Here is a 13,762-nt window from a genome sequence, read left to right on the forward strand (position 1 = left end):
TCCCCCTGGGAAGGGGTTATATATAGATCATTGTGATCAGTTACCCCTTTCTCTCCCTGCCTTCCCCTTCCCCGTCCCCTCCTGGTATCGCTACCAATATTGGTCCTGAGGGGTGTATCTGTCCTGGATTCCTTGTGTTTCCAGCTCTTATCTGTACCTGTGTACATGCTCTGTTATAGCCGGATTTGTAATGTAGAATTGGGGTTATGATTGGCATGGAGAGGAAGCACTAAAGAACTAGAGGAAAGTTGTATGTTTGGTCGTTGCTATACTGCACCCTGACTGACTGGTCTCTTCCTTATGACCCTTCTGTAAGGGGATGTCCAGTTGTCTACAGATAGGCTTTGGGTCTCCATTCTGCACTCCCCCTCATTCACAATGATGTGATTTTTTCTTTTGGGTCTTTGATGCCTGATAACTGATCCCATCAACACCTCGTGATCACACAGGCTGGTGTGTTTCTTTCATGTGGACTTTGTTGCTTCTTAGCTAGATGGCTGCTTGTTTCTGTTCAAGCTTTTAAGACCCCAGATGCTATATCTTTTGATAGCTGGGCACCATCAGCTTTCTTCACATTTGTTTAAGCACCCATTTTGTCTTCAGCGATTATGTAGGAAAGCTGAGCATCATGGAATGTCAGGTTATTAGAACAAAGTGTTCTTGCATTGAGGGAGTACTTGAGTAGAGGCCCGATGTCCATCTGCTACCTTAGTACTTAACATAAAAATATCTGGGCATAGATCTATTTTCCTATTGTTATATGTAAATATATTTACATATGTACATGCCTGTATTTAGTCCTCTATAATTGCCCATTTGCCTCCTATTTTTTTCCTCTATTTCCTTTTACTTTCCCCTTGATGCACTATCATGTTTGGCCTTCATTCAAATTTCAGTATAATTCCTTTTGCTTACATTGTCCTTGATCATGCCCTACCAGGCATCCTACACCCTCCTCGTCATCGATTTTAGATCACTTGTTCCCTGGTCCCTGGGTTTGTTAACATCCACTTCTTTTTCCCTGCCCCCCCCTCTCCCAGAACTGTCAGTCCCATTGTTTTCTCCTCCGGATTGTTTATCCCGCCTATCTTCTTTAGATAGACATGCAGAGACAATAATAAGCACAAAAACAAGACTGAGCAAAACAAAACAACAAAAGAAAAAAACAACAACAACAAAAAAAGAGAAAAGCATATAAATAGTTCCAGCTCTGTTTGGTGACCTTTATGAGTGTTTATCAGTTGACTCTGATGGGGTGCCACACCCTGGCCCCAAAATCTATTTTTGGTATTCCCCGGGGAGTTTATTGCTCCCCTTGCTGCTCTGTTGCACACCCTTAGTGTTTTGCCCTGACACACACCATTTTTCTACCTCCGAATATTATTTCCTTTCTAAAGGCAGTTGTTGTTTTTGATAGGATTATAATAGATTAGTTTTACTTGTTTAAATTTATAAAAATTAAACATACAGCTTGAACTTTTTTCTATTTTTGTATTTTCACTTCACACACATTAGTGAGATTCCTTTATAGTGTGTAAGTAAAAGTTTATTTTGTTGTGGTGTGGTATACCATCTATAAATATTCCGTATTCACCCATTGTACAGGTGCTTGCCATTCTTGTGTGTCTTGTGTATTCCCCCCAACACATGCCAATACATATAAAAGTATTGGCTATAGGAATCAGTCATGACAATGATTGAGTGCAATGAATGAAAAAGGAGCTATTTATACCGTGAATAAAAAATTATAGTCTTGGAAACATACAGGGGCAGTTCTATCGTGTCCTATATGGTTGCTGTGAGTCGGAAACAATTCATAGCAGTGAGTTTGAGGCATTTGGTTTTATGGAGTGAACAATATGAAAACAAAAACGGCAGGGGAATAAATGGAGTTCGTGTTTGCAGTGTTGTTAGGTGCCATCGAGTAGGCGGACGCATAGCGACCTATCTACAGCAGAGTGAAGCCCTGCCAAGTCCTTCCTTTTCTTTGCTGCCTCTCTGCCAGGCCTCTCCTGACAAAATGTTCAGAGTACCTGAAATGAAGTCTTGGTAACTTTGCCTCTAAGTGGAATGCTGGCTATATGTCTTCCAAGAGAAAGATGGTTGTTCTGCTAGCAATCCAGGGTACTTTCGGTATCCTATGACAGCACCATAATTCATAGTCGTCAGTTCTTCTTCCGTCTTCCTTAGTCAGTGTCCAGCTTTCACACGTGTATGAGGCAATAGAAAATACCAAGGCTTGGGTCAGGCATCTCTTAGTTCTCTAACATTCTTGCTTTTGAACACTTTAAACTGGCCTTGTACAACAGATTAACCAATGCAGTGCATGCTCTGATGTTTGACTGCTGCTTCCATGAGCATTGATTGTGGATCCAAGCAAGATGAAATCCTCGACAACTTCAATTTTTGCTCCATTTATCATGATGTTACTTACTGGTCCAGTTGTAAAGATCTTTCTTTACTCTGTATTGAGTTGTAATCTGTACTGAAGGCTGCAATTCTTGATCTTCAACAGCAAGTGGTTCAAGTCTTTCTCACGTTTAGCAAGTAGGATTGTTTCATCTGCATATTCATCTACATATTGCAGGTTGTTATAAACCTCCCTGCTCTCATTGTTAAGACATAGTAATAGAACTAATTTTAGATGGACAGTCGTAGGAGCAATGACCACACCTTCAGACAAGTTCACACCAAAATGGATTTGCCCTAGCAGATTTATTCCAGACTGGCACAGGATTAGAGTAATTCACCTGCCAGAAGAAAACACTCTAAAGAAATAAAAGTATCAATAACCTATAGGATATAGTATCCAACAAGTAAGGATACATTTGGTAGTTTTCAGGGAACCACTGAAAGAGCACAACTCTAGGACAGAGTAGAACTTCACCGAGGAGTCCTGAAGCCCTGGTTTGGTAGTGCCAACCCACCAGCCACTCCACAGGAGAAAGATGAGCCTTTCTGCTCCCCTCGCAACACTTCAAATCGGTTCTACTCTGCCCTGCAGGGTCCATATGAGTCAGAGTTTACTTGATGGTAGGAGTTCATTGTTAATTCTTTCTGTGGCCAGACAGCATCATCTTTCTCCTGTGAAAGAATGGCACTAAAGGGTAAATCAAAAAAGCTAATCAAGAAAAATGATAAGAAAAGTGAAAATAATAGTTGATAGACGTAGGCTCACCTCTTTGATAATTTAAATACATGTAAATTGCGTAAGCACTTTAATGAAAAGATAACGATTGTGGGGCTTTTTAAATGAGTAAGATACAATTTTAGGTGTTTAAGAAAAACAATTTTAATGCAAAGGCGCAGATGAGTTGAAAATAAAGGAATAAAATTTGCGGAAACACGGACCAAAAGAAAGCTTGTGTGTGTGTCTCAGTACTGATATTTGTTAGTTAAAATTTAGATTTTTTTAAGACGAATTTTCTGAGAGATGGTCCATTCCAAATTAGCATTTATAAATAAATGCATGTTGTAGCCACAGGTGTGCTACTACCAACAAAAAGGAAGAGCCCGTTTGCTTGATGATGAATGGTGGAGCTATTTTTAAATCATGTTTTCTTGTTTTTAATTCATCCTGTGCCTGGGGAATTTCGTGATGTCTAAATAGGAGGTCAGTTTGCAGGTGCTGCCACTCTATTTCACATCTTAAACTTTTATGACCTTTTAGATTCCGTAATTAAATTCCACTTCATTTCCTAAAGAAATGACTTTCTACTTCCACTGCCATTCATCATTCTGAATGTTTGTCATTCTTTCAAAAGTAAGTTATCATGTTTACTGAATTAGTAATAAGCACACTTTGTGATTTCTGTCATCAAATGAAATGTACAGGCATCTGGTTGATTTCAACTCATAACAACCATTTATAGGGTTTCTGAGACTTTAAATCTTTTGTGGGAACAGACAGCCCCACTTTCGCCAATGGAGTTGCTGGTGGATTTGAACTGTCAACCTTTCGGGTAGCATTCCAATGCTTACCCAACAATTTTACCAAGACTCTGTATTTTGGTATGTAGAACATTGCGTTTTCCTTTTTATTTTTTCTTTTGAAACCTTATGCTTTCTTTTCCTGACCAATTTCATGGAAAAGAATCTCTGTTTCTGCTCTTTCTGAGCTGATTTCAAACTTGTATCTCAAAGAGGGTGAGGAGCCCAAAGAGCTTATTTTTTATGTTAGATTGAATGGAGATCTTCCTAAGTAAGAGATAAAGTGAGCGGTCTTCATTTTATTTTCTATCGGTTGATATTTTATTCTTTAATCTCTATTTGCCTTTGATTCCCTCTTAGTATCCCTCGCCCTTACCAAATTACACTTCACGTAAAGCATAGAACATATCTTTATTGGTCTAATGTGTTAGATATAAACTTTTTCAGTTCTTTCCTCTCAGATTTTTATCTCTTTCTGGTTTCCCTATGATTTTTGTTGTTGTTAAATAGTTTGTAACAGTTTTAAATAGTATGAAGCCTATAAACATTTAATGAAACCGGCTTTATCATAACAAATTCCCAATGCGGTATAGGATTTTTTGAATGGGTAACGATCCATTTTTGATTACATGCACTTTATATCAGAGTTTTGCCTTTTCATGTAATTTTTAGTACATACCGCACATTTTAAGTCTTATTCCGCTTCAAAAAGGAAGGAGTCAGAGAAGAGTAATATTGAGGCATGCTTAACCTCCTTTCAGATGTCTCCTTATGTTGCTAGTGGCAACAAACCCAGTCCTTTCAGAGGGGTTAAGAGTTTTATTTCTTTAACTGTTGTTTTTCTTGTGTAGCTTTCTGAGGCTTGTGAGTCTAGTACTTGATAGTGGATTATTTGCTTTGTTGTAATTCACTTTAGAAATATATGCTGCTGCTGTTTATATTGATATATAAAATTATTGTCTCAGTTCTTAGATAGTATAGACCTACAGGTTAGAAAACAACATTACCATTTTACAGTCTCATTTATGTATCAACCAAATGTGCTTGTGGGTAATGAATCTAGAGGTAGATTTTTAAAATTATACAAGTGTGAGAAATTATTTAAGTACGTGGTTAGATACTTTATTACTCTTTTTAAGTATTTTACCTTAGCAACTGAAAATAGTTGAAAGAATGTTAGTAAGCTAAACTAAACTGTAGTTGGTTCTAACGAGCATTGAACAGCTTTCTAGTAGCATTGTCATGGTTTATCATGAACTTTCTTTGTCAAAAAGTTGTTTCTGATGGTGTAGCTTATAGGATTGATAATACAGAACCCTGGTGGTGCTGTGGGTTGGACCTTGGGCTGCTACTGCAAGGTTGGCCATTCCTGTGTACCCAGCTGCTCCTTCAGAATAAGATGAAGCAATGTGCTCCCGTCAAGATGTAAGGTCTTGGAAAGCATTTCTAGGGTTGCCGTGGGATGGAGCCACTTTGATGGCAGGGAGATTTTGTAATAGGTGAAAAATCTTAAAGTTTTGTGTTTATGAAATAACTAAAAGGAAATGCAAGCTAGAGTATTAATAGACTAGATAACTTATTTTAAAATAAATCGTAAGAAAAGTTTTTAGGGGAGTTTGGAGGCCTGTAAATCATTATTAAGCCTCTGGAAATATAAAATCAGTATTCCAATGAGCTTGGATTTCCCCTTCAAATAGATTAATTGAATTATACTTGTTCCTCATTTAAAATTTTTATGTACAAAAGGCATTTCAGAATAATGAGGGCAACAAATGTATAGATGTGCTTTACACAATTGATCTATGTATTGTGATGAATTGTATGAGCCCCAATAAATTGATTAAAAAAATAATAATAAAAAGAAAAGAAAAGACATTTCAAAAGTGAGTTATTTCTGATTTTCAGCAGATGGACCAAAAGGCAGTCAAAGGATGGATCAAAGGATTATCAATTGAAAGTCTTACTTTGTAAACTCAACTGATTTCTCTCGCCCTGTATGTAAAATAGCATTTGACTCAGTTATAATCAAATTCAAAAGGTAGTCGTTTCGATCCAGCCAGTATTATTGTGATGAGTATGTACTGGTGACAAGCAGACAGGAGGAACTCACGAGCAATTCTGACATTACCAACGAGCAAAAAGTCAGTGTAATGAGTTTCCATACTGCCAACCCACTGTGTAACTTGCCATGTTAAAAATAAGTTGTTGTTTGTTGTCATTGAATTGGTTCTGACTCATAGTGACATTGGTGCAACAGAAGGGGACACTGCCTGATCCTGCACCATCTTTACAGGCATTATATATGAGCCCATTGTTACAGCCACTGTGTCACTCCATCTCACCAAGATAATAAGCAGATCCATTCAAGGAAGGAAATAAAATGTAATTTGGGACTTTATTAGAAAATCTTTGATCTGTAACAGGTAGAAATATAAGAGAATTTGATAGCTAAGTACATGTAAATTATTTTGTATGTTACCCATTTCAGTGTATTAAATTACCTCAAAGCTTAGTGGTTTGGTATATATGTATAATTTCAGTTTCTGTGCATCAGAATTCAGGGGCAGCAGGCTGAGTGGTTTTGACTGGGGGTCTTACATAGATTGCAATCACGATTGCAGCTAATTGGGGTTTGATAGGCCGGGGCTCGGCTTTCTAGAGGATACATTTTCATGGCTGCTGCCAGAAGGCCTTGGTTTGCAGGAGCCTGCAATTTCTCACCACTTGGTTCTTTCCATGGGACCGCATTGAGTGATCTCACCCTATGGCAATTGGTTTCTCCTAGGGAGAGAGAGAGAGCTGAGAGAACAAGGAAGAAGCCACAATACGTTTGGGGCCCTAACCTTGTACACCACACCCATCTCTTCTATCCTGTTCTCTTCATTAGAAGGAAGTCCCTAAGTACAGTTCACATTGAACGGGAGAGCATTTTGGCTTCATCCTCTGAAGGGAGAGATATCAAAGACTTTGTGGCCATATTTTAAAGCATTATTCAGATAGAAATATGTTGATAATACTGAATTGGACAGGCTACAATGTAAAAATCACAAATGTTATTAAAAATATTAGACAAGCTACATTAATTAGTTGATGACTCAGTTGGTTTGAAGTAAGATCATACTGAAGGCAGCTCAAAATGCAGGAAAAGGAAGTACCAACCTCAAGGTCTTGTATTTAATCAAGTATACAAGTGCCTGTTCAATCTTATGCATTCATTGTCATTTCAATTTTTCTTAATTATTTTAGCTGCAGTTAGCTTTCATTTGTTGAGTGTGTTGTTGAGTTGTGCTGTTACATACTTCATCTCACTTAACTCTTTGAATTAGATCTTTATTCTCATTTTACAAGGCATGACTAATACAAAGAGCAGTTAAGCAGTACCCAAGTATCAGCATTGCAGTTTGAATTCAGGTACCCTATATGAGTGGTTTGGGGCTTTGGTGGTTTTTTTTTTGTTTTTTGCTTTTTTTGCATATTGCACAACCCCTTCTACATGCTATTTTTATAAGTGTGGTATACCAGTTTTGCAGGTTGCCGACTTAAATTTCATTGTTGATTTTGTTTTGTTTTGTTTTCCCTGTCTAGTAGATTTGCTGTTAAGGCTTCAGATTGGTGCCTAGTGATGTGGAGGTCTGATTCCCAGCAGTAGATTCTCACCAGCCTGCCCCTGAGTGCCTAAAACAACTCCTCTCCTAGCAGGATTCATGGATTCCTTCCTTGTTCTGTAAACAGCTTTTCCCAATACAGGGGGTACTTCCCCCCTCAGAGATACCTTTGCCGGGGTTTGAGGCCCCAGCCTTGGAGGTGTATGAGTCTGTACAACCTGGCCTGGAGAGGCCACTCAGGTGGAGGAGGCTGACATACTGCTACTGCATATATTCTACCCCATGGCTCAGCCAGCCAACCAGTGCACTTGCACTGTGTGAGCCTCCCACCTGAGTGTGTGTCATAAGATGAATATAAGAGCTGTAGGGCCAGAGGGGAGGGGTTGTGCATCCTTTGCTTGGACCAAATGTGTTCGACTGGCCACCCAGGAGCCCCACAGAGCTGGGACAATGCATACCCCCAACTGCAACATCCTGCTGTGTAATTTCACATGAGGCTCCCCCTGTGGGATCTGAGCTTGTGTGGGCAGCGGTCCCCGCCCACTGTAGGGGTGCTAGCACTCTCTGCCTAGCCTTCTCTCCACCTCTGGCACAAGGAACCTGGATGCAGACTGCCTACAAGGAACAACATTGCTGTCATGCCTGGCTACAAACCGCCCCAGACAAACTGGCCAGTTACATTTTATCTAGTTTCTGATTACTCTAGTCTGCTAAACTTGATCTATGACTTCTTGACATGGTTGATACCTTTATTATACAAATACGATCAAATGGAGCATTTTCAGGCTATTCAGTAAGGGTGAAAGGTCACACATGTATAATATATATACATGGACACATTATGCCAGAAGTTTTTAACATAATTTTGCCATTTCTACCTGTTATATGAGTGCTTGTTGTTTAAGTGGGTGTGCTCTTTGTGGAAAAAATATCTCCAAATGGTATATCCAACACTTTTCTGATCATTATCATATTTTCATCAGAGTAAGCAGAACATAATTTTCATTCATTCATGAACCACTTTAATACACATTGTATTAGGTAACATACTAGATAGAATACATTCAAATAAAAATAACGCAAGACCTCTGTCCTTCAATTCAGTCTGCTGAATTGTCTCTGCATTCCAGTGGAGGTTGTCTCTTGCCTCTAGCGCTCCTGGCATGATGAGCCAGTGCAAGTGAAGAAGCAATGGCGTCTGTGCTAACAATTGGGGATCTAGAATCATTAATTCTCTGGTTCACTCTCTCAATTCTTAGACAGCAACACATCAACAAGATTATTTTGTGCATTACAATAACTAATTAAAAGCATATGAAATGAATAATTCTTATAAGGAGAGAGGAGCCATATCTTATTTATTAGGTAAGTATTATAAGGAACAAGAGACTAATTTAGTAAAAAAAAAAGTCACTTTAGAGAAAATGAGTTTAAAACTGGACTATTTTCAATTTCCTTTAGATACAAATTTGGAAATGGTGAATTAATCATTTGTATCTTGTCCACAATTCTGGTCTTTATTCACTGTTATTTATCACTGTCTTCTTCCTTGTTCTACGTTTTCTTTAATACTTAAGAGGTAGAAATGAAATAGTAGTGTATGTTGTAGTAATTGTTAAAAAGATGAAAAAACTCACTGCTGACTCATAGTGACCTCATAGGACAGGGTAGAAATGCCCCAGTGAGTTTCCAGGACTGAAACTCTGCGGGATTAGAAAGCCCGCACGGAAGAGCTGGTGGTTTTGAACGGCTGGTCTTGTCGTTAGCAGCTCAGCTCATAACCACTGCGCCACCAGGCTTCCTGTAGTTGTTAGTTGCTGTCAAGTTGATTCCGTCTCATTGCAAGTCTGTGAGAGAGCAACCAAAACCCCAAAGCAAAAAAATAAAAGCCCCAATTTACTTCCTTCAAGTTGATGCTGACTCAACGACCCTATAGGATGGTAGGACTGCCCCTATGGGTTCCCAAGACTAATTTTATGGAAGTAGAAAGCCTCATCTTTTCCCCACAGAGTGGTAACTTCAAACTGCTGACCTTTTGCTTAGCAGCCTACCACAGGACCACTATGCCACAACAGAGTGAAATGTTGCCTAGTCTTGCCCCACTTCCAGTTGTTGCTATGTTTCAGCCCAGTGTTGCAGCCACTGCCAGTCCATTCCTATGAGGGCCTTCCCTTTTTGCTGCCCTTCTACTTTACCAAGCATGAGATCCTTCTCCAGGGACGAATCCCTCCTGATAAAATGTTGAAAGTGCTTGAGACAGTCTCACCACCCTCACTTCTAAGTCTGGCTGTGCTTCTCCCAACATGAATACATGCTCCTACTTCCGGCAGTCAACAGTATGTACAATAAACATGGCCACACCATAAGTCAAAGGCATCAATTTTTTAGTCTACTTTAATTCATTGTCCAATTCTCACATGCTTATGAAGCAATTGAAAATCACTGGATCAGGCATATTTTAGTCCTTAGGGTAAATTCTTGCTTTTTCAGCAAAGAGATCTTTTACAACAGTTTTGCCAAGTGCAAATACATTGCTTCATTTTTTTCACTGCTGCTACCACGTGGCTGATCGTGGATCCAAGGAAGATGAAATCCTTTCTCTATTTATCATGATTGGTTGCAATCCATATTAAAGGTATAGTCTGTGACCTTCATCAGTAAGTGCTTCAAGTCCGTCTTGCTTTCTGCAGGTCAAGTATCATTTGCATATCATCACAAGTTATTGATGAGCCTTCCTCCAATCTTGATGCTGCATTCTTTTTGTAGTCTAGTTTATTGGATTATTTGCTGAGCATACAGATTGAATAAGTATGGTGAAAGGATACAACCCTGACACATAACTTTCCTGATAAGTCAAGATCCATGTAGTCAAATGACTTTGAGTTATCAAGGATCATCTGATGTCAGAAATGTCATTCTCCCCTTTGTTCCACGTCCTCTTCTTGAATTCTGGCAGTTTCCTGTCGATGTATTGCTGTAACAGTTTTTAAATTATCTTCAACAAAATTTTACTTGCATATGATATTGTTGATACTGTTCAATAACGTCCTTGGTCTGTAGTATCACAGACATATTAATATAACCAACTCCAGAAGGAATAGATAAATATCATTTACAGAAAGATTAAACAACATTTTACGCATAAGATAAGAAACACTGCTCAAAATAGTAAAAGTAGTAGAGAATAAGAAAGTACTGCATATTAGAAATATTATTACAAAGTGCCTTAGTCAAGTTCCTCAGTGCCTTCCATGTTACTAAGTCCCATAGTTACTTAATACGTTCTCAGAGGACTTTACTATGTAGTAACATTTGACACAGTGGATTAATTGCTCTGTCCAGAACACTTTGCTCACATAGACGGATTCACAGAGGATCCATGCTTTGCGCTTTTCCCCACTCTCACTGGCCTAACTGTTGGCTTTAGCGCTGCTCCTCTTCTCCTTAGCCTCTTAATGTTGGATTGTGTCAGAATTCCATTTTTAAACTTCTTCCCTTTTCCGTGCCATTTTGAACATCATCAGTACACTGATAACTCCCAAGTTTTTGCTATCAGCTCAGAGTTTTCCAGTTAACTCCAGATTGATATTTAACATTTTCTCTTCAATGCCAAATAGACAATTCAAACTTAACAGATCTAAAACAGATCTCGAGAATTTCTCTCCAAACCTGATTCTAGTTCTTCCATTCTTTCACTTCTGTCTGCTGCTACTTTCCTATGGCAGTTAATGCTAACTCGACTTTCCCACTTGCTTATGCTATAATACTTGGACAAATGACAGTGTATTTAAACAGGAGCATGTATAAGCAAGTGTGCCATATAGATTGATTAATGAACATGTTGTCTCTGGAGGCTCCTGGGAAATGATGTATCTTTCCTAAAGCAGTGGTTCGGTGGAGGCGCTGTGGTGGGATAGTGGTTCAGTACTCAGCTGCTCACTGAAAGGTGGATCCCACCAGGTACTCCTAGGGGGAGAGATGCAGCTCCATAAAGATTTGTGACCTTGGAAATTTATGGGGCAGTTTTATGCTCCTTCAGAATTGCTGTGACTTGGAATCCACGTGACAGCAGTGGGTTTGGGCTTGGAATAGTTCAGCAGTCATCAATTAGGTGTTTATGGATACTTTATATGACACAGCTCCCTCAAGTTATAAGAACAGACTGGATAGAATTATCCGTGGTCAAACAGCACAACATATACAGTTAATATCACTTGCCACACTATCATCTTCTAATAAATTTGAGTTAGTGATAAACAGTTAACAATGGAGAAGTCCATGCAGTTCCCAAATTAGAAGCATCTATCTGATTTGTCCTTTAACATTACATGAACTTGCTTTTGCATTGAATCCATTCAACCAATCCCTAAAACCAAACCAAACCTACTGTTTTTGAATCAAAACTTTCATAGTTACCATCATTTGTTGCATGTGCTCCTTTTAAATTATTGAAGTGTTTCAGCCTTTTCTTGCACTAAAGTCAGGCTAAAGAAGAACCATGCACCTGTACTTGCTAGTAGACTTAAAAGGCACACGCAGCAAAAGAGCTTGTTCATAACCCAGAGACTGCCTGTATATTAAAAAAACGAAAAGAAAAACACACCACCAGTAAGAAAAAGAGCAAACCGCACTCCCTGCTGTCCCCTCGATTCTGGCATAGCCTGCACAAGGCGCTGCGTCTGTAGATCTTTATGAAAGCAGATAGCTCATCTTTCACTCTTGCAACTGCTGGGGGTTTTGAAATACTGACCTTGTGATTAGCAGTCCACTGCTTACCCTAGAGCACTACCAGGGCTATTCATATTTTAAAAGAAGAAATTAGAAAAGTGTATCAAATTTTCAACAACATAGGTTACAAATTCTTAAAAAATAAATGGATTAACTTCAAAATGGAAGATCATTGTGTATTTTTTACATGGAAAATTGTTTTTTTCTGATACAGAATAGATTAAAGTTTCTGAATGGCTCCTTGACCATATATAAATACATCATTATTTGTTCACATTGATTGTGATGAGCTATTACACATCTTTAAAATGAAATTGGCTTTTTAGGGTTAGCTTCTCTTTGTAATGATGCTTGGACTAAAGGAGCTGTAATATGCCATGGACAAAGCAAATAGTCTGGCGGACTCCCAGCTGGCTTAGGTACTCCAGTCAGCATTTCTCCCAGTGCATCTATTGATAAGTTACAGGTACGCTGCTATCGACAGCCTTGAGGATTATTATAGATTTACGTCAAGGTTCTGTAAATCTGTATTCCAAACGGTCATTTTTTACAGTAATTTCGAGTGTTCAAACTTGACTTGTCAATCAGATTGGATTTTCCTAAGCTGTGATAGGGCTAGCAAGTAATTTGTACTAGGAAGAGAAAGAAGTAGTATCCGTTTTGTCATTTCAGTTTTATGCTTTTACTATTAATATTTTGCTTAATTTATTGTTCCTTTGTAGACACCTTCTGCTTCCTACCCATTGTGTGAGTAAAAACAAAGGTACAGCCATCATTCCATTGGAGTGCGTACACAAAAACTGCCATCGATGTCACTGTACTCTGACAAAGATCCAGCAGGTAAGGGATGTGTTACTGTCAAGTCCTCTGATGGAAGAGTTTGTTTTTTTCTCCCACTACCTTGAGTACCATACACGACTTGTAACCAGTTTTGATTTATGTAGTGAAAGTCATAAAGCTTGATTTCTACTTCTTGATTTGAAATAAATATAAATAAAAGTTCTAATATTTTCTTTGCACATCCCCTGCATTTTCCACTTTGGAGATTATTGCTTAGGGAGAAGTGCTAAGAGCATTTATTAGTTCTAGGGTCATGTTATTGGACAAGTTATTTAAACACTTAATTTTAACCTTAATTTTTAAAAAATCTTTAAAATAGGATACATTAGCTATCATGTGGACTCACTGAAGGGATTAAATAAGATAGCCTAACACTTGATGTTGAACATATAAACATATGCTTACTTTTCCTTAGAAACTATCATTTATTTCTTATCTAATGCAGCAAAGCAAAACTTATCCAGTTCCATATATTAACTATTTCTTGTTTAGTTCCTGCATAGAACTCAACAATATTTTGTTTAGTTCCTGCAAGCTATTTTGTTTAGTCAAAAATATTTTGTTTAGAAATCCTGGTGGGGACTGAGCATGATAGTGGGACAGGAGGAGAATCAATGGAAATAGAGGAAAGAGCTGGGAGGCAAAGGGTATTTATAGAG

At 38.4% G+C, this 13,762-nt stretch overlaps 1 protein-coding gene across 2 annotated transcripts in view; it reads left to right on the forward strand.

Annotated features, from left to right (window-relative positions):
* PJA2 (praja ring finger ubiquitin ligase 2) overlaps positions 1-13,762 on the forward strand; it is a 68,472-nt gene that overhangs the window by 8,536 nt on the left and 46,174 nt on the right. For both annotated transcript variants that reach the window (XM_004706641.3, XM_045285083.1), the window contains exon 2: positions 12,986-13,103. In XM_004706641.3, the coding sequence (XP_004706698.1) occupies positions 13,073-13,103 (31 nt within the window). In that variant the 5' untranslated portion in view covers positions 12,986-13,072. The remainder of the gene's footprint in view (positions 1-12,985; positions 13,104-13,762) is intronic.

This window comes from Echinops telfairi, unplaced genomic scaffold (genome assembly GCF_000313985.2).
Source record: "Echinops telfairi isolate 266 unplaced genomic scaffold, ASM31398v2 ScPeMD7_7469;HRSCAF=8507_1, whole genome shotgun sequence".
NCBI classification, from domain to species: Eukaryota; Metazoa; Chordata; class Mammalia; order Afrosoricida; family Tenrecidae; genus Echinops; species Echinops telfairi.